Source organism: Thermobia domestica, chromosome 8, assembly GCF_964235325.1.
Source record: "Thermobia domestica chromosome 8, izTheDome1.hap1.1, whole genome shotgun sequence".
NCBI classification, from domain to species: domain Eukaryota; kingdom Metazoa; phylum Arthropoda; class Insecta; order Zygentoma; family Lepismatidae; genus Thermobia; species Thermobia domestica.
The window spans coordinates 269,711,507-269,731,248 of NC_137461.1; the positions used below are offsets into that span (position 1 = coordinate 269,711,507).

Sequence of the window (19,742 nt, forward strand, 5' to 3'; positions counted from 1 at the left end):
CATGTGGGTCCCCATGTATTTTTATGAATATATATTTTTATATGTATTTTATTGTTATATGTATTTTTTATGAATGCCTCCCCCCCCCAAAGTTACAGAGAAATCGGTGCCCTTGCCGACCGGACCTAGAAAAACAACTTTGTTCTTACATTATAAAGTGCTCAAAACTATTCTATGGTTTGTCTTTGAAAGGATGTAGACGCTTAGCATTTCAATTGGCGTTGAAAAATAATTTGAAAGTCCCACAATCATGGAGAAAAGATGAATTAGCATGAGAGAGCTGGATGAAGATGTTTCCAAGAAGGTTTCCTGAGTTATCGTTAGGAACACCGGAAGGGTGTAGTTTAGGTAGAGCTGCTGGTTTTAATAAAAACTGCCGTAGAGTTATTTTTTTAATAATCTCCACGAGGTCATGATCCGTGACGCAAGTTTCGGAAATGGTTCGCGTGTGTTTAATTTGGATGAAACTGGTACTTTGGCTGTACAAAAGGGTTTAGAAGTGTTGGCTAAGAAAGGTAAGAAGCAAGTTTCTAAGGCAACTAGTGGAGAGCGCGGAACACTGGTCACTATTTGTTGTATTGTATGTGCCACAGGGAACAGCATACCACCTCTTATGATTTTCCCGAGAGCCGAATTTAAACCATCTATGATTATTGGTGCTCCACCAGGCAGTAAAGGGTGGAGCCCGCGGTGGCTCAGTGGTAGAGTGTTCACCTCTAGTGCTTGGGGTCCCAGGTTCGATCTCAGCCCTCACCAAGTGAACTTTGTGCTGGACAAACACGGTGTGCGTGGCTTTCCTTGGGGTTTTCCCGTTTCCTCCCACTTTATTCATTCCACCATTCCGTTCATTACTTATCACCGTCTCCTTTAGCCTAACCGGCATAACCGTGGGACGTAAAACTCAAAGATTTCATTCCATTTCATTTCAGACAGTAAAGGACTTGCGGCGAAACGTGGCTGGATGAACTCCGAATGTTTTGTTGAAATTATTAAGCATTTCATTAAACACGCAATGTGTTCGAAGGAAAATCCTGATCTTCTCTTAATGGATAATCACGGAAGTCATTTATCAGTTGACGCATTAGATCTGTGTAAGAAGAATGGTATCACAGTGTTGACATTTCTGCCACATTGCGCAAAACAAACTTCAACCCCTGGATGTTGGACTACTAAAACCCTTTCACACATATTATGATGCTGCTGTTGATTCTTGAATGATGTCTCATCCTGGAGAAAATTTCACAATACACAATGTCGCATCTTGTGTAGGAATATCATACCCACGAGCGATGACTCCAGTGAATATAGCGTCTGCCTTCAAGAAAACAGGAACTTTTCCTTACGACAGACATATTTTCAATGACAGTGATTTCTTCCCAAGCACAATTACACCTATGGAATGCGATTCAGAAAGGGACACATAATCTATTCCTGCTTCACCTCCGTGTCTTGGGCCAAATTCATCGTCAGTGTCAAATTCAACTGCTGGTCAAATATATACTGGTGCCCCATGTTTATCAGATGATTATACTTCCGTATTACAAGACTCAACATCTGTACCACTTCCTGTCGTTGAACCTGCAACATCACAGACTGATACATCAGTGATATCACAAATAAGGTTCTCTCCAGTGATTCAACCGAGTGTTAACTTGTGTTCGAAACGTGATGAGTCAACTATGAAACTATCTGAATCAGTCACACATTATGTCAGTCCTGAAGAAATAAGGACCTTTCCACGGAGAAAGGAAGCAAGCAATTTGATTAAGAAAGCTAGAAGTGGAAGATGCATGCTTGCGACTGACATACCCGTAAAGGAGAGACTTGCAAAACGTAAACGTAATAAGACTATAAAAACTGAAAAAAAAGGAAAGAAGAAATTATTTGAAGAGGAAAAAGAGGATAATGATCTCGAGCTCGTTCTTCAAGATTTCTCGCCACATGATGACCTAAGTTTAACCGATCCTGAACCAAAGCTTTCTGAAAACTTTCAAGGAAATATAGAAGTGAATGATTACATTTTAGTGGAGTTTGTGAATGAGAAAGGGAAAGGAAAAATTTACTATTGTGGTGAAATTGTACGGAAACTAAACAAATCTGAATTTGAAGTAACATTTCTAAGGAAAAGCATTAAGTGTTCCAGAAAGTTTATATTTCCTACAGTTCCTGATATTTCTATTATACAGAAAAGGGATATAAAGCTTGTATTACCTAATCCAAAGTGTTGTGGGTCGACATTTCATTTCATTTCATTTCATTTATTTGCCTGTTTCATTTGCTTACAAAGCATGAGAAATTCTCATGTAAGCGTTACAGTTGTCAGGAAGAAAAGAAAGAAAAAAAACATACAATATGGTCAAGTACCAGAGGTATACATCATGCATATTTCCAAAACCACATAATAATAGGATATGTTAAGTATAAAAACATGACAATTTACATCTAATTAGGTAACTGTTTGTACCACACCAGGCATGTACTCACGAGTAAGTATCTGTAACCAACTCTTCAGTTAATGAGTCATTTAAATATTCTTTAATTGTATAATAGCACTTTTCAGTAAATAGATTATATAAAATCTTACCAAAAAGGGAAACATTGGTCATATTTTTTAAGACAAAGAGGCAGCAGTCATTTTTCTCATTTTCTGTAAACCTTGATTTCGTGAATGTCCGTTAATGAATGTTATGCAGAAATATTGTTCATTGGTAATCAACAATTATGATATTTTCCATTCATGTCTATTTTATGATGATAAATGTTTTTTTTTTCGATGTTTAGTTAGTATGTCTCCCTGTACCGACTTATGTCTCACATATGAAAAAAGTTGAACTTTTAGTATTCTTACATTTAGGTCACTAGTTTGTAGTACATACCACACAAATAATTGTAAATATCTGTATCTAAAAAGCTGACCTTTATTTCCCCCCAAAAGTAGCAATGTCTCACTGTTCGAACCGAGGTAGCGAGGTAGGAACAGTGAGATATATATATATATTTTTTTTTTGCCAAAATCCCTACCAAACCTGCATCTATAAAAGAATTTGTTTAATGATTATCGTCCAATGTTTTATTGTTGTCACTAGTTTCCTTCCAGTAATAAGACTTTCTTAATGAAGATATAGCATTTACAAATTTTTCTGTCTCACTGTACCGCCGCATCTTCTGCTTCTGATGTAACCATTTAGAGACTAATAGTAAAGCCAACGGGAACTCACGTGAGGATCTGTGAAGGAAGCTACAGATTCCAGCATCTCAACACTAAATTACAGGTATAATAATAAATAAACACTTAATATTAAACCAATAATTGGATCCCTCAGTTCTCTGATTTTTTTCTGTTGTAAATATTTTTTCCTTTTACGTATAATTTTATATATTTTTGGAAATGTTTACTAGAAGGGGTCCAGAAGTACGTAAAAAAATACAAAATTTACAGGAGGAACGGGAAATGCAAGTACTTAGACCTAACAGTTTGGCTAAAGCATTCGGTGGTGTACGGGTAACGTGCCAGACTTCCACAGGGAAAATTTTGGTTTGATTCCCCATCAGGTAGTATGATCTTTTTTCGCATAAAATAATAGCTGCAAACACAGATTCATCTTCTGATGGAGAACTTACAAAGCATCACTGGCGATAGTTCGAGTAAACAGTGTGTGCGTTCTACATCATACACTGCAATGATAAGTATGCTTCATATTTATATTCGTCCATCCCTCTCTCTTTCTTGACGTTTCTCTATCCTGTCTTTGCATCTTTCACTTCTTCCCCTCTTTCCCTCTTTCACACACACGCACTGCATGTTAAAAAGTTAAAACGGAGCGATATACCTGGTCTGGAGAATCTAATTAACCGTTAACTTCGGCGTCGTGTTTTTCGTGCTCTGGGGATAACTTCAGTCCTGGTCATCTCTGACAGAAATACTGTTTAAACGCAAGGGAATAAGAAAAATCTCTTTTTTATCCTCTGGGTTACCGAGTCTTAGTCGAATTACCGGGTCACTACGGATTTGAATCCTCCACCCAGTGGTGGTCTATAATCTAACCAACATCATCCGACTGACACGATGATCCGTTTGAGCTCTTAGCGTGTTCATTCTATTTGTGCAACTAACGTTTTATCCGGAAGAGATGAAATCAATGCTTGATATACGGAACAGATAAATCTTCGGAAAAGACTAGAAAATTGTAACTTCTTTGGTTATTTGAAAACAAAATTTTATTTATACTAGTGCGACGCAAAATTTGTTCCCATCCTATAATTCAATGTGTTTTATTCACGTTGAAATTTGAAACATGGTACATCTACGAGAAAAACTTTTCCTTTTTAACATTTGTAACTTGTCATTACGATACAGTTTGGACTTTTAATATCGGGTATTTCTGATAGAAATTTAGCAGTAAAATAGCACTCTTCAATTTCATCCTTCTTTCTTTCTTTCTTTCTTCTTTTCGTTTTGTTTTTTTTTTCAGCTTGCATTAGTAGTCTGAAATGGAGGATGTGACCAACGCTATCTACTGGGTATATTAGAATTTATTTTGGATCAGTACGTCCAATGAACACTACCGAATTTGCAATCGAACCACGCGGAAACAAAGCATGTGTGTTAAACTTTTGATATTATCCTACATGTGTCTCGGAGATCTACAGTTCTACTTGAGATTGGGTATGCTATCCATTATGAAAGTGATATAATGAATGCTTAAAGCATCCTCTATATATTCGAATAGTTCTGATAAAGTATGTAAAAACAAACGTTATTTCTATATTTCTATTGGATTTCTGGAAAAGGAACTTTATAATGTTAGGTTCTTTTCTTACTACGTTTAAATTCCACAGTTTTATCTGTTCTCCCTTTTTCTTCTTCTTCTCGTCTCCTCTACTTTCTCTCTCTCTCTTTCTATCTCTGCCTCATTTCTGAATCTCTGTGTAATAGACATTCATTGGTTTCAATTTTTCATTGTGTGTTTCAGTTTCTCCCTACATCAACCTATGAATCTTGTTTCGTCTCGGTTGTGTTATTTCATTTTATCGAAACTAACACGTGTGTAGTTTGAAATAAGAATTGCGCTCATGTTGTTAGCTAATTTTAGTATGGGAGAGAGGAAAGGAGGAGAGAGAGGGGGGTCTCTTTACCTGACACGATTATGGGATGAGAATGTGTGTATTGGGTGGCCTAACTCTACGGCGTTAGCTGTCGCAACTTTTTTGATGCGGAGTGTACAAATACTTGTGCTCACTACTGGGACGGAACACGACGACCACACAAGAACCAGTTGTAAATGACTTTTCTAGAGTATGTGTTGTAACGATTGTTTTAGATTCCTGTAGTTGTACGTACTCATTCCTTATGTTTAAAAAAAATACTTAAACCGATCGTCCGTGGATCAATTATGACCTATGAACCCATATTCTTCGTAGAAAACAAACTGAACTAAAATTGCTAGCGAATAATTTGCAACAGGCTATATGTCCTGTATATGGGTTCTAGGTGGATGGTATGTGATAAACACATAGATCCGAGCCGTACTCTGCTACTTAGACAGGATTTCACTACCCCTAAATCCAAGTATCTCAAAATTGATTCAGAGTTAAGGTGGGCCTTTACGCAGAGAAAACATTTAGATTCTTGGTCAGATTTACCTATTTACCTATTGAGAGTTATGTTCAGAGTAGATAGGTTTTGAATAAATATGATTTTCTTTAAAGTTTGTGAAGAAATCCAATGAGGTAGTTCTGATTCTCACATAATCTATATATTTAAACTGCTACCAAAGCATTGTCTCCAAAGAAAAGTTTTTGTTTGTGTCTAATCTTTTCGACAATGAGATCTCGAAAACCAGAAGTGCTAGAAACGTGCCAGTTTCGCTGGTCGATTCCAATTTTGTGTAGATTGTCCAGTCCTAATTGGATATTTAAAAAAAACGTGGCCGTTATTTCTTTATTACAATTTTTTAGGGATACACTGGAAGTGTAGAAATTGTAAAAAAGTAAAACATCATATACTATGAGTTATACATTCCAACACAACATAGTTGTATACCGGTGTTGTGCATCTCTCAGGCGTTTGTTTCATGGCCAAATGATAACCATTTCTTCAGTCTAAGATAAATCTTCATTGTTTGGAGTGTTTTGCCTAAGGAACCTCATATATCACTGACATTATAATTAATTGTGTATGTAATGTATTTGCTTATTACATACTGCATGCAAGAAGAATTAAAACACTAATCATACATGAATTAGAAACTTCAAGCGGAAGTAGGCTTAATCTCGCAAGCGGTGCGAGATATTGAAAAAATAATCGAAAAAATCTCCCCTTTATGGTACCATTTGCCAATTTTTATCAAGACGTCTTTCACTTGTGTCTGTAAGGATACATGTACAGATATTGTGAGGAATGACAAGGATATTCATGCTCATATGTGAATGATGTGCTGTGTAGAGAGCGCAGGTTCAGCTAGGCGAGTATTAAAGTTATATGACCGATAGCAAGATTAGCGCTTTCGGGATATGAAGGAATACCTTACACCACGCACTTTTCAACAACATGAATTTCGATTTTAATGTGCTTTTCATTAATACACATAAAGGTTTGCCAACACTTTTTTTTTAAAAAAAAAAGAAAAAATAACCAAATAAAAGCAGTAATATATATACAAATGTAGGTAAAAACACTGTATAAGTCGAATATTGACTTGTAATATGATGATATTTAATAACAATTGAAGAACGAGGATTTGGTGGCTTAGTGGTAGAGAGCCCACCCCTAGTACGAGGGATCCCTAGCTCGATACCAGATTGTGTGAGCTTCTGGTGGACAACAATGTGTTCGTGGGTTTTTTCTCCTGATAGTAACATTTCCTCCCACATTCTCATTTCATTTTTACTTTTTAAGTCATTCACTTTCATTTTTTATCCGTTTCCCTTAGCTTATGCATGTCATAACCGTGAGATTGAGACAGAAAATTCAAAAGATTTCATTTTTCACTTACAATTGAAAAAAATACTGTACATATTTTTTTGTTTCTCTCTAAAATTTTATATGTTTAAAAGGATTTTCTGTTTTATTTCAGTTATAATATTTTTTTTATTTTAAAGTAATTTATTATTCTACTTACAGATTTCTGTAATTACTAAATCTTCCAAACTTTCGACTCTCTCCTGGAATCTTGGTCACGGAGGTTGAAAAACAGAAACATCAAGGAATAAAAAGGAACGAACTTACCAAGGGGAAGAGCTGTATTGTACCAAAACATGTTGTCAAGTACGTCAGCGATCTCGAGATTAGGTAGATGGCGGAGTCACTGGCGGACTCCGAGGAAGGCGGAGTCAATGTATGTGCCCTTCCTATTTTTTGTTGCAACGTTGCCAACTCATATTGTTTTTATTGTCATGCCAATACTGTGAAAATGTTGTAATTACAGCCTCCCATTCGTCACTCAGCCATCCCTTGTCTAGATTTAATTTATTTTCTTATATAAATTTTCAAAAAACAGTCTCTCTACTTCATTTCTAGCTAACAATAAATTTTTGAATCTTCTACCTTGTGCTGCGTTTCTTTCAAATGTTTCGATAAACCTGACACCGGATTTTCTGCTTTTGAATCTCTAATGTGTTCCTTTACTCGGAATTTTAAATTTCTTTTCGTTTTTCCTATATAACTCTCTTGGCAACTTCATTTTATTTCTTACCCAATACCCGATTTTTCATTGGGATCCGTGTAGTAACTCTTAAAATGGGTGATGTTCTTTCCTAAAGTTTTTAGGGGTTTTAAGGCTGTACGAAAACCGTATTGTGTATAGATTCTATTTAATGCAGTTGTCAATATGGGAAAAATAGGCATTCATCCATTTTTTATCCTTTATGTCGGTTTCAGGTTGATAGGAACTCAAATTATTTTTAACCCGATCATACCAATTGTTTAATCATGAAGCTGGGTACCCATTCAAATTACCCAGTTCCATCAAATATGGGAGAGAGGAAGTAATGCGTATGGCACGCAAAAAGAAATTCTTTCAAATATTTCCTTTGGTACCTGCTGTATGTGCAGATTTATAATGAATGTACTGTGTACCTGATGTTGGCTTGTGGTGGACACTGGTGATGAGTTTATTGTTATGCTTTTTTATATTAAGGTCTAGGTACGTGAGACTATCGTCCTTTGGTTTATCAACCGTGAATGTCAACTTTTTTATGGATATTATTTATTTTTTTAAATAAGATATCTAGTTGTGAATCGTTCTTGTACAAGAAAAGTTCATCGTCAACATATCTATAATATCGAACTGTACCAAGTTTCCGTTCTTTCAAAATTCTACTTCCAACCATATGCAGTACTAGATTAGCTAACAATGGTGATAAAGGGTTTCCCATAGCCAAACCTTCAACTTGGTGATATATCTTACCTTCAAATGAGAAAATATTGTATTGAAGACTACATTCAAGAAGATTAAGAATTTCATACACTTCTGGAGTACTAACGTTTTAACTCTACAAGATGTTAGTAACTGATTCAAAACTTAATTGCAAAAGAATGGATGGATACATATCAACTACATCAATTGATGTCATTTTGATGTTATTTGCATATCTGTTGTTTAAACTCGAAACTTATTTTTACGCAATAACTAAGGGAAATATTCAAACACTTAAAATAATTCACAAGCCATTTGGCCAATTTATACGTGGGATGGCGTTGACCTGATATAACAAGCCTAATAGGAACTTCTGCCATGTAGGATGGCGTTGACCTGATATAACAGGCCTAATAGGAACTTCTGCCATGTAAAATGGCGTTGACCTGATATAACAGGCCTAATAGGAACTTCTGCCATGTAGGATGGCGTTGACCTGATATAACAGGCCTAATAGGAACTTCTGCCATGTAAAATGGCGTTGACCTGATATAACAGGCCTAATAGGAACTTCTGCCATGTAAAATGGCGTTGACCTGATATAACAGGCCTAATAGGAACTTCTGCCATGTAGGATGGCGTTGACCTGATATAACAGGCCTAATAGGAACTTCTGCCATGTAAAGTGGCGTTGACCTGATATAACAGGCCTAATAGGAACTTCTGCCATGTAGGATGGCGTTGACCTGATATAACAGGTCTAATAGGAACTTCTGCCATGTAGGATGGCGTTGACCTGATATAATAGGCCTAATAGGAATTTCTGCCATACGATAATTTATTATCGTAATTTATTCAATGAACTAATTTAATTTAAATCTATTGGAAATAGTCCTCAAACAACATAGTTTTAATCGCGTTACGGTTAAAAGAAAATTGGAACGATAATATTTTATTAATGATTACATCAAACTAATTATTCTTCATAACTTGAATATTTTTTTCTAAAATCCATGGTGTAACCCAATATGAAACAAAATATAGATGCCCAGTGTTATTTTCCGAAGTTTATCCAGGAATTTGTTAATGCCCTTGACCCGTTGAACTAAGACACATGAAAAGGGCGATTATATGTTACTCTTATGAAGGCATGTACGTCCTTTAACAAATAGTATCCAAGACAGTCCTCTCCCATTTTGATTTTGCCCCCATCTGGACAAAATTTTCTGGAGGTCTTTGCAAAACTTCGTTAAAGAGAACAGAAGCAATAAACCTTATATGAGTACTCATTATCAGAAATAAGATCATGTTGGATTTAAATTAAATGAAAAGTAATTAACTTAACTAAAACAAGAATTATTCCTAGTGTTTCTCACAGAATTCAATAACGGCGATGATTACCTCTAGCGAAAGATTTACGATTTCTTTCTTCAAATTGTTGAGTTTATCATATTTAGTAGAATTCATTTCCTGTTCTAAAAGCTGCTTGATGGTAAGAAATGCCCAAATTCTCTTCAAGGAGTCCTTATTTTCACCGACTGGATCCTTAACTATATCTGGATTCGTAATATTTGCCTCGAATGTACCGTTGGATGTAATTCCATCTATTGTGCCAGTTAGAAGTTTAGTGCCTTTGTGTTTGAACTTTCCAGCAACAACAAACTCTGATCCGTGCCTGAGGAAATGGAACTCGTGTTTCGTCACATTTTCAACCTTAAGAAAAGAGATAAGAAGTAATTAGAGTGCTTTTGATATATTTAATTGAATAAACAGGGTGTATGGAAAGTTTCTGTACACTGAGAATAACACCATTTTGAAATGCTTTGTATAAAATGTTTAAAAAAGAAAACAGGCCTCTTTCTTCATTGTCTTGGTACTGGCTAATTTTCTTCGATGTTTCAACTTGATGGAACCATTATAAAAATTCATCAATTCGCTTTTGTATACCAATATTACGTTCGTTTATTCAGTGCGTTCGAAAAGTATCAATACACTTGTCATGCATTAGTATAACAATGAGCAACAAAGAACTAGATACACAATCTCGTTTCAAGGTCACAGGGGGCTAGCTCGCAGAAGCATACTAGACACAATGCAGGATTGCCAACTTTTGCAGAAAACATTATTCGCAATATAGCGCTCAATATATGAATCATGTTTATATAATATATAATTAATTTTCAAACACACTGTATTTCAGTAACTTCTTTGAACTACCACCTTTGTCATAATAATTAGGGAGAATTGATTGGGAAATTTTAGGAGTTTACGGAAGATAAATTAATGACAAAAGAGAACTGATCGTATGGTGACTTCATTCTTATTTGCAGTTCTAACTTCTAAAATAACATTTGTGTTTTTTAAACGTGGAATTGCGTATGAAATATACGATAACCATAATAATATGAGACAGGACACGCTGCCCCATCATCATTTGTATACGTGTTGTTTTCGTAGTTTTGTGTTTCGCTCACTTCGAGCGGCGTGACTGAGCGCTCCGCTCAGTTACCTTCTGAACACCACTGTTGTCTAAACTTCACTGGCAACATTTTCAACACATGATCAGGGAGCAGCAGGTTGAATCGACAGCAGGAGGAGCAGGTGGCAGGCAGCTGGAGAAGAATAGAAGAGAAATGCAGCTGAAAAATCATTTTAAGTGATGTAATAGTAAAGTGAGAAGCATAAGAGGTACGATGAAATGTAAATACGTGCTTCAACCTGCCGGTGAAGGTAAGAAAAACGAATGTGCTCGAAAAATAACAAGTAAGCCATATTCGTGAAGAAACAAGACCCTGCAAGTAAACATCGCATGTCACGTACTAATGTCAACGAAAAGAATTAAAACAAGTGATATGTGTATACGGTATACGACACATTAAAGCATGCTTTGCATTCGTAACCTTATAGAATTCTTTTGATATTACCGTAATAACATATGCGCATATAAAAGGTAAATCTACAATATTGATACATTGTTTATGTAAGCCGATATAATAATATTCATTTTAAATACTTCACTCATAGCCTAACCTATTTTACTGGATACTGCATATCAGTGCTACAAAAAGTAAATATAAAGTTTCTTGCGCCAGTCAATATTAGTAGAAGTTAATAATTTGTAGACACTCTAAAGGATCAGTAAATATAGAACGTCGTGCATATAATGAGCGCACAATATGAACGCATTCCTTTGTATTGAATTATTTTAGTCGTAAGCTCAAGTTTGAAACATATATACATAAAAAGCGCTTAAAACAAAATCAATCTATATTTGATATAGCCCTATATAATAGCGGAATATTACTTCAATTTATAGCTATACAAATATCCAACAACTACAGTAGTACTATAACATCGTTACATAACTGCATTATTTCTGGAAACTGTGCTAGCTAACATATTTATCTGTGAAGAATGTTTAAAGTATCAGTACTAAGTTGAATTCAATTTAAATAAAAGTTCGCCAGTCGCGACTATCAAGTGTCAGTCAGTTAGTCACTTTGCATTCAAACTAGTATTTCACTAGTGAATCATCTGTTCAGGCAAAGACAGAACGGAAGATAGAAACAATTATATCAAGTGGCAAGTATATTATAATAGTTAAGTGCATCCGTAAAAAGGAAATAATTAAAAATAATAAATGAATAATAAATACAAATATAAATAAGAAATCAAACTTCTTTCTAGACATTTGAAATAACATAATTTGCTACTGTCGTCTGGACTTTCCTTTATTCTAAAAAGACTAAATAGTAGAGAAACCTTATTGCATGTATTATTATTATTTTTGTTGTATATAGTATTTTGTATGTTTCCTTGTTTGATATATCTTATTTCTTTTAATTACTTGTCAATCTCAGTTTTATGTTGAACGGTATCAATAATTAAAGTGAGTGACGTTATCAAATCATTATTGAAGCGACTGTTTACGTCAAAATATTGTTCGTTTGTGGTTAGCATTATCTGTTGTGTATATGAATACTATTTTGTGATAGAATGTGGTATTATAGAAACAAATATAGTAAATAAATACACATGGGTTTTAATAGCAAGTTTACGCAATTGTATCCTGAGAATTCTGAGTCTAGATTGCATCATCTCTCTACGTCCACGCTACGTCTTACAACTTCGTGAATAACATCAGTGTGGAGATTTATATTGAAGGCTCGAATGGTAAGTTGTCGATTACGAACCAAGAGTATTGTAGTATTAATATTGGTATTCTTATTTGAGTTCACTATTTCTTGATACACTGTTTTCGGAGCGTGCGCTCCTGCTACCGAGATTCCGGATAACGGGAGGTTATTAAAGATTTGTTTCATATTTTAACCATTAATACCCTCCACCGTTACCGTCACCGTTACAAATACTGAGTAAGAAACAAAAGATCTGTAGAAGACGCTGTAATAACCCTGAGTAGATAATCTTATAATAACACAGAATCTATTTAAGATATTTTGTTTCTACAGCAATTAACTTTCGGCTTTATTGAACTAAAAACTCGTTAATAACTGCACAATGAATAAAGTATAACGTATAAACATGATAGTAGTATACAGTGGCGTATTTACGATTTTGTTTCGGGAGGGGCTTTGCTAACTTTCGGGGGGGCTTTGCCTGAAAATGTGAAAATTCTGCAAGATATTTCATATACTTTACTATAGTAAGATTTCGGGGGGCTTAAGCCCGGAAGCCACCCCACTAAATACGCCACTGGTAGTATAAAACTATAAATAAAAATTAATCTAACCAACTTTACCCCCATAGTATATCCAAGAATAATGTTATTAATAAAAATGGTTAATGAATTTCTATTCCTTTTAGACTAAAATTATTAGTTAATTTTAAGAAACTTCGCAAAAAATATGGTTTACATATAAGTCATAAATCTCCGATTAATATAGAGTATTATTTTTTGACTATCATAAATATTTCGCTAAGAATTGCATTGTAAGGGTGTTGATGAAGCTATTTATAAGCATGACGTCTCATACATAAGTATGACCAAGAGGAATATTAATATTAGGATCAAGGAACATATAATATGAAATTCTAAAGATCATGTTGTCCTGTTTGGGTCTTTCGAAACATCTAGAACGCCAAATGGGATTTTTTGATGGACAAAAGTCTTATAACTGATTCAGTTTTAAGCATTCGTATACCAAAGTGAATATTTAGTGATTTTGTCGAACCACTATAAAGTCTTTGGATGTATTGCTTTTTAGTAGTGTTCTGTTTCTCTATTACCCTACCATCTGGTGGCAAAAAGTTGAACTAAAGAAGAAAAAGAGGAGGATAGTAAGTACAAACCTCTCCGCGAATATAGAGTTTCTATTCTATTCATCTCCCTTACGGGGGATTTTATAAAAAGTCACAGCACTAAGGCCCAGTTGACTGCTGCACTAGTTTTGTTTTGAAACGTTTTGATAAAATTATAATTGTATAAGATGGCCCGTTCCAAACATGGACGAATTGGCCTGTTCCAAGTAGTTCTGTTGTAACACTATTTTGTTAAAAGAAAAAGAAAGGCAGAGGTGCAGGACATATAAAAAAGACGTAAAATAATATAAAGTTTGTAATAAACTAAATTATGTCTAGAAGTAAAATTATTTACGAAATTAAAATTGAAATAATTAAAGAGTATAACGCTCCATTGTTTTATAAACACGACGCCATCTTACCTCCCCCAATATGGTGTTTATGCGTGCCAGAGTGTAGTTGTCAGTTTGTTATTACCATGATAAAACAACACTACAAATAAAATGGCGGAAAAGTGGAAATCTCGTTCCCAAAAGCTCCTTGTTTTACTATCAAAATAAAACACTTAATTCAAAATTAAGTTTAAAAGTGATTTACATTTTCAATATTAACATTCAGTTTGTGATATTATAACTTTAAACCAAGGTGTCATTTCCTAGTTCACAACATCACACCCACCGTTATTAGTAGGAAAGTGAGGTGTTACGAGGCGTGCCACAATTTTGGTGCACTATTGTGTCGGTAGCAGTCAAGGAAAGAAGACATGCATCGAACTCTATCCTGAGGAAGACAAAGTTTCTAATCACGTGATAGAAACTTTCCAAGTTGCTTTTGCGAACTGGAGAGTGATAGACACTCGAAAAATGGAAGTGAAAAATAATTATAAATAAGCTTAACACCGTTTACCAAAATAACCGTTCGCGTTGCCACCAATTGGCTTGAAATTGGGGCTGTCTACGTATTTTCAAAACAAAGCGTTAAAATTAAAGTTATTGTTGATATTATTGTGAACGAACTCAGGTACACGAATAAAACAAACAGAAGGAAGCAGTATTTTTTTAATTAGTCATGTTTAGTAAGAAATACCTTCCTGAGTAGTTTTGCATGGTAATATTAATTGTAGTGTGAGTAGATAAGCATGAGTTATTACTTTGCTTATTCTGGTCTAACTAGTCACTAGACAGTCTGGCGGTTGTTAAGTCCCGGATCCTGGCATTAACGTGTTTGGTTGGCTCCTAAAGACTTCATCACATGGTGAGGACCCGCTTGAGTTAGTAGACCTCTCCTCACTTCCTTGCTATTTTAGTCAGAGGCTAATTGTTAAGAAGTAGGATGATAGACATAACCCAGTTGGTGTTCCTTGAGTGATGATAAATTAAGTACCTCGATTTGTCTGGCAGGAGAAAACTCAATGCACTAATAATCCCCACTTTCTTCATTCCACTATTTCGTTCATTATCATCATCATCATATCCCTTAGTCTCGCAGCACAACTGTGGGAAGTTAAACTAAAAAATTTAGGAAATTCTAATCATAGTATTAAGAGGTTAACATCATTAGGAGAACTACACTATTAGAGCGAAGGATCAGCAATTAAATCTCATTGAATTGTGCATTTTATGATAAAAATGGAGCCAAGAAAAATTATGCTATTTGACCAAGACCGGATTAAAGAGGGAGGAGGAGGTGACTGCAATCCAAATAGTTAATGAAATGAATGGGATAATTATGAACCATTACAGGCAAAATTCGCTTTAAAAATGAGATGATTTAAAGATTTGTTTCATTCTACAACAATATAACATTAATCTATTATTATCTTGTTGATGTTGGCCGCCAATTTGAAAACGGTCACTTACTTTATGTCAAATAACTCATGTTTATATTGTATTTATGAGTTTTAGTGTTTTTATTCTACGTTTAATTAGCATTTTAATACATTTGTCTTACATTTGTATTTCTTTTGTCTGTTCGTATTCTTAGGCGGCGATAGAACCAAGAATATCATGTGATTAGATAGTAATCACCACTATTTTACTTCATAACAACAATGTACACTGAAAATGCTAAAAGTAATAAAGAAATTGAATAGTCTTTATAATGTTTCAGAAAATGATGATTCTTAAGTGATATTAGATTCCACGTAGGCATCCTACCATGTTTATAAAAAAGCTGATGAAAGTAAGGTATTTCCAGAATTAGGCGCCCTTTCACCTATTATTCTAACTCAGCACAGTGCCAAGGCATTGCATTGATATAATTATGAAATCTATACTAAAACACAACAACACACTGAGCAAGGCTATGTGATAATATGTAACAAAACACAATCGTTTGATCAAGTGATTGTGTGTTTTGTTACATATTATAACATAGCCTTGCTCAGTGTGTTGTTGTGTTTTAGTACAAAATGGAAACAAGGCCTCATAGAATAGTTTTATGAAATCTACTTCTCATCTAAATTCGAATCAGATTCCCGTCCCACCATTTGAAATTTTACAGGAAATTCAATGAACATGGCCAAATATTCACGGGGAGAAAACCTTTGTTGTAATGCTAGATTTCTTGTACATAAAGATGCCAGTTCTTAAATGTCTTTAAGACATTATCAGAGGAAGTGGTTGGACATCTTCAGTAAAGCAAGCTAAAATTTCAACTTGTGGATCTGCTGACGCTTTGCTAAAAGTAATACACTGTTAATATTTATCTTTCTACTTATTCTATTTACCACATTTTTGTTATTAAAATATCAAATCACCTTATCGTAGAATAATATCTATGTATTTAACTTTTTCCTTGCATATTTACAGCTTACTAACAAAAAACCTTTTCAATTATAATATACCCAAAGCAAGATATATATCCAGAAACATCCCGAAACAACATGACTTCTTTTTCTTCTTTTTCTCGAAGGCATGTGTATTGAACCATAGCAGTTTCTGCCTTCAACATCCTCCTCCCCTTTAACTATAGTTCGTACCTCCATCTATCAGGTGGTCTACGACTTCTTTGTGACCTCCGACAATCTGTACTATTAGACCCTGTTTGCTCTGTACAGCCTTTTGATACGTTTTCTTGATTGGTCTCATTCAAATAACTATCGTCCAAACGCCGATCTACTTCTATCTGACCAGTAACTTTATACTCAGGACTTCTTAGTCTAAACATCCTCTTATCCTCTGAGTTTATTACTTTCTTATTTTCACAAGAATTCAGATCATTTATTCTAACTTGATGTCTATGACACTTACGGACAATACCATTAACCAACACTTCTAAAAGATTATTACCTAAGTATCGAACAAAACGCCCTTTAATAAACTTAGGTAAGTCTTCCCTATAATTCCGTACCCATATGGTCATTCCTTCTTTCCAATTTACCTCTCTGCGTTTTGGACACTCGGGTGCTTTAGTTTGATTATCGAACGACACTGGAGTAATATTAAACCATGTACACGGTTTGAACGCAAACACCAATGAAGCTGGAGCTGCATGGATAACTTTCAATGGAGTGTGTAAAAGCGCATAATTAATCTCCTTTATCCAATTAACTACACACTGACGGTTAATTCGATACCCATTCTGAACATATCTTTTCTTCATTAATTTTTTAAAAGTCTGCACCGCCCTCTCAGCGCTACCATTACTTTCAGGGGAATACGGTGGTGTAAAAACTAATTTGATACTTCTCTTCCTGCAATATTCTTGAAACTCCTTACTTCTAAAAGGAGGACCATTATCTGTAACTATAGTTCCTGGAAACCCCACCAATTCAAATAACTCTTCTAAACAAGTCAAAGTTGCAGAAGTGTTCGTCGAATCCACTTTCCACACTTTAATCCAATGGGAATATGTATCCACCATGAGCATGAAAAGGAAACCAAACAACTGACAATGGTCTATATGTATCCTACTAAAAGGTTTTTCTGAATTCGGCCAAGGACAATAATAATTTTTAGGTGAATTATTAGCTGTAGCTGAACAAACTTCACAACTCTTTAAATAACCACGTAATTCATTAATCATGTCAGGCCACCATACTTCGTTATTCGCTAATTTCACAGTAGCATACTCTCCCAGATGATCCTTGTGCAATCTTTCCATATAGAACGCTCTCAACCTTCTAGGAAGCACTATTCTTCCTTTCCAAAATAAACAATCATTGTGTAATTCTAATTGAATTCTTCTTCTGTACATTAGTCTGGAGGAAAAACCCTACTTTTGGACCAAACCAAAAATTTCAGTATGTCTAATGTTTTTCAGCGGTTTTTAGCTCATTTGAGGGTGCTGAATCTGAATCTGCCGGGTGTACAAATGTACACCTTGAGCATTTTGAGTAATTCAAGATGGTGGCCAATATGGCGGCTGTAAAAGTGATAGGAATATTTTTGTATATTTTATCAAAATGGGTATCAAATTATATGTTTTTTGGGTTGCAGATTCCAATAATAATGTCAAAAATGTTATGAAATTGATACAAATCGAGATATTCAATATGGCGCCCAATATGGCGGCTGCAAAAGAAGTTTATGTTATCATTTCTGAAACCTATTTTTGAAAAAAAATTACTGACATGAGTAATAATAAATCGTAAAATCTTAATTTTGTGCCCACAGATGGTAGCATTTTCATAGAATTTGGGAAAAATATCTCAGAAACAAAATAAGGGATACTTCCAAGTGAAATACTAGAACGATTTATGAAAGGCGAACATGTTCTGCGTCACAAACCAGGTATCTGGAATGCTATTTGGTCAGACATGTTCATTGAGAATACATTTATGGCCATAGACCAGAAGGAATACTCGGACTTACACTAAATCCATCAGCAGTGAAGCGATGGGGTTTCAGCCTTCACACCTGCAGTCGTTTAGTAAATGAAATTTATTTCATGAGAGATGCTGGACGAGATATGGAAATAACTAAGCAAAAGGAAGGAATGCCATCTCGAGTAAAAGGAGATGCTGCAGACCGAATTAGGTTAAAGGAAAAGCTGTCTCATTGTATAGATCTTTATAATCAAGTGTGCAGGTGGGACATAGAGCCCGGTTCCTCCATTTACACCCAGCGTTCTTTTCCTTTGCTTCGAAAGAGCTTGGATTCTCCTTTATTCCAGCGTTTGTGTGCAAAGATTTATATATACATATATATGTGTGTAATGTATATAAAATCAGAGGGGGCTTTAGTTTTCCCCTGTATATCGTCCTTTTTTTCTTTCCCTTTTTCCTTCTCTTTTTTTGTTATTATTGGTATTATTACTGTTGTTGCTATTATTATTATTATTATTCGTTAAATAGTTTGGTTTATGTCGATGTGGCCACACGTGTGGTTGTTTCACTATAAATATGGTTATTGTTTCTGTTGTTTCGTTATTTTTTTGCTGTTCTTTCTGTTTCCTTTATTATGTTTCGTCTTCCGTGTCTCGGTATTTTTTTCTGTTATAATTGTTGTTTCACTTGCTTTTAATTCTTGTTTTTTTGATCTTTTAGTTCGATCTTTCGGTCTGCATTAAAGCCTTTTTGTGCGTGTGTGTGGTTTGTTTTCGATCTCTCATTTGTGGTTTCTGGTTGGGATGTTTGACGGTTTTGGTTGTGTTTTTTTCTTTCCTCATGGGTTCTAGCTTCAATTGTTTATTCATTCTGTGTTTCCAGTTTTCTTGGTTGGATAGGTTTCTGTTTTACTCATCGTTTTTTTTATTTTTTTTATTATTATTATTTACTTCTCCTGGTTTTCCTTCTTTTCTTTATTATTTTTCTTTCTTCCTTTTTTCCTTTTTCCTTTTTTTCGTCCTCTCTCAGAGTTTCTCGTTTGTTTGTGGGCATGTGGTGTATTTTTTGTGTCTAAAAGACAGCATTGTCTTTTATCTTGCTACATCCCGGTAGTTTGATCGGGTTTGGTTTGTTTGCATGGTGAGTCCCAACACACCTATGATTTTTGGCAGGTTTTTCTGTTTCAAGTTTTTGTTTTGTGCCTAGGATTATTTTCACGATGGGTTTCAGTTCTGTTTTCGTATAAAGGTTTCTTAGGGCCCGTTTCTGTCTGAGTTAACTCCATGTGAACGTAGTCGTTCGCATGGGCAACCGACAACTGGTCCCCCTGTGGTTGTGTGTTTGCGCAGGAGAAATGT

General features: G+C 35.0%; 1 protein-coding gene across 1 annotated transcript in view; it reads right to left on the reverse strand.

Annotated features, from left to right (window-relative positions):
- Positions 1-19,742, reverse strand: part of LOC145692017 (inter-alpha-trypsin inhibitor heavy chain H4-like) — a 208,836-nt gene that overhangs the window by 64,350 nt on the left and 124,744 nt on the right. Inside the window, exon 10 of the mRNA XM_081767316.1 lies at positions 9,759-10,070. Coding sequence (XP_081623442.1) covers positions 9,759-10,070 — 312 coding nt within the window. The remainder of the gene's footprint in view (positions 1-9,758; positions 10,071-19,742) is intronic.